Source organism: Limulus polyphemus, unplaced genomic scaffold (genome assembly GCF_000517525.1).
Source record: "Limulus polyphemus unplaced genomic scaffold, Limulus_polyphemus-2.1.2 Scaffold4562, whole genome shotgun sequence".
NCBI classification, from domain to species: domain Eukaryota; kingdom Metazoa; phylum Arthropoda; class Merostomata; order Xiphosura; family Limulidae; genus Limulus; species Limulus polyphemus.
This window is the reverse complement of record NW_013670172.1, coordinates 81,646-83,137: the sequence shown is the minus strand read 5'-3', so window position 1 is coordinate 83,137 and position 1,492 is coordinate 81,646. Positions and strand designations below refer to the sequence as shown.

The window sequence follows — 1,492 nt, the reverse complement described above, 5'->3', positions numbered from 1 at the left end:
AAATCTCTAAGTGTTTCATGTATGTATTAACTGATGGTAGTCTTGTATGTACCATATGGTGTAATAAACTCATAGCGTTTCACTTTGTATTAACTGATGGTAGTCTTGTATGTACCATATGGTGTAATAAACTCATAGCGTTTCACTTTGTATTAACTGATGGTAGTCTTGTATGTACCATATGGTGTAATAAACTCATAGCGTTTCACTTTGTATTAACTGATGGTAGTCTTGTATGTACCGTATGGTGTAATAAACTCATAGCGTTTCACCTTGTACCAACTGATGGTAGTATTGTATATACCATATGGTGTAATAAACTCATAGCGTTTCACTTTGTATTAACTGATGGTAGTCTTGTATGTACCATATGGTGTAATAAACTCATAGCGTTTCACCTTGTATTAACTGGTGGTAGTCTTGTATGTACCATATGGTGTAATAAACTCATAGCGTTTCACTTTGTATTAACTGATGGTAGTCTTGTATGTACCATATGGTGTAATAAACTCATAACGTTTCATGATAGACCACTTCTCAAATTCTCACCATCTGTTAGAACAGGAAGTGGAAAACAGATCACTGGATATCATTAAAGTAGTATTGTCTTTATTTAAAACAGAGTTATTTCAATTCTAAATCTAACTTCCCTTGATATATAAAAATGTAGACAGTAAGATAGGTATATTAATAACATATTCTGTAACTACTGCTTTCTAAGATCACACTTCACCGCTAATGTATTAACTAGTACCTTCATGTACCTGCAAAAGGTGTAAGGTAATGGGTGAATTGAAATCATATCTTCTACATAATGTTCGAGTTCATGTTTTTAGTTTTCTATAATAAAGTGTAAAAACTAGAAACAAAACATTTCTGTGCACACAAAAACGTACCATAACCAGAGATCCCTCAACGGTAAGAACCTGAGTCCTTTCATCCTGGCAAAGAAAAATAAAAATATTAATGGTCAATCATAGACAACAGTTTCGTACAAAACGCTTCTTTCATCCGTTTTCGGTTACATATTATTTGGATTCGTTACGATGAACTTGTATTAAGCACCACTCATGGCAGTACACAACATCAGAAACACACTTGATGCACCTTTACTAAATACCACTCATGGCAGTACACAACATTAGAAACACACTTGCTGCACATTTACTAAACAACATTAGAAACACACTTGCTGCAACTTTACTAAATACCACTCATGGCAGTACACAACATTAGAAACACACTTGATGCACCTTTACTAAATACCACTTTGTGTAAATAACATTAGAAACACACTTGATGCACCTTTACTAAACAACATTAGAAACACACTTGATGCACCTTTACTAAATACCACTTTGTGTAAATAACATTAGAAACACACTTGATGCACCTTTACTAAACAACATTAGAAACACACTTGATGCACCTTTACTAAATAACATTAGAAACACACTTGATGCACCTTTACTAAATACCACTTTGTGTAAAT

At 33.4% G+C, this 1,492-nt stretch overlaps 1 protein-coding gene across 1 annotated transcript in view; it reads right to left on the bottom strand.

Annotated features, from left to right (window-relative positions):
- The window catches only part of LOC106471350 (neuronal acetylcholine receptor subunit beta-3-like), a gene marked incomplete at its 3' end in the record, with an annotated part of 12,487 nt that overhangs the window by 4,757 nt on the left and 6,238 nt on the right, over positions 1–1,492 (bottom strand). Inside the window, exon 3 of the mRNA XM_013931950.2 lies at positions 897–941. Coding sequence (XP_013787404.1) covers positions 897–941 — 45 coding nt within the window. The remainder of the gene's footprint in view (positions 1–896; positions 942–1,492) is intronic.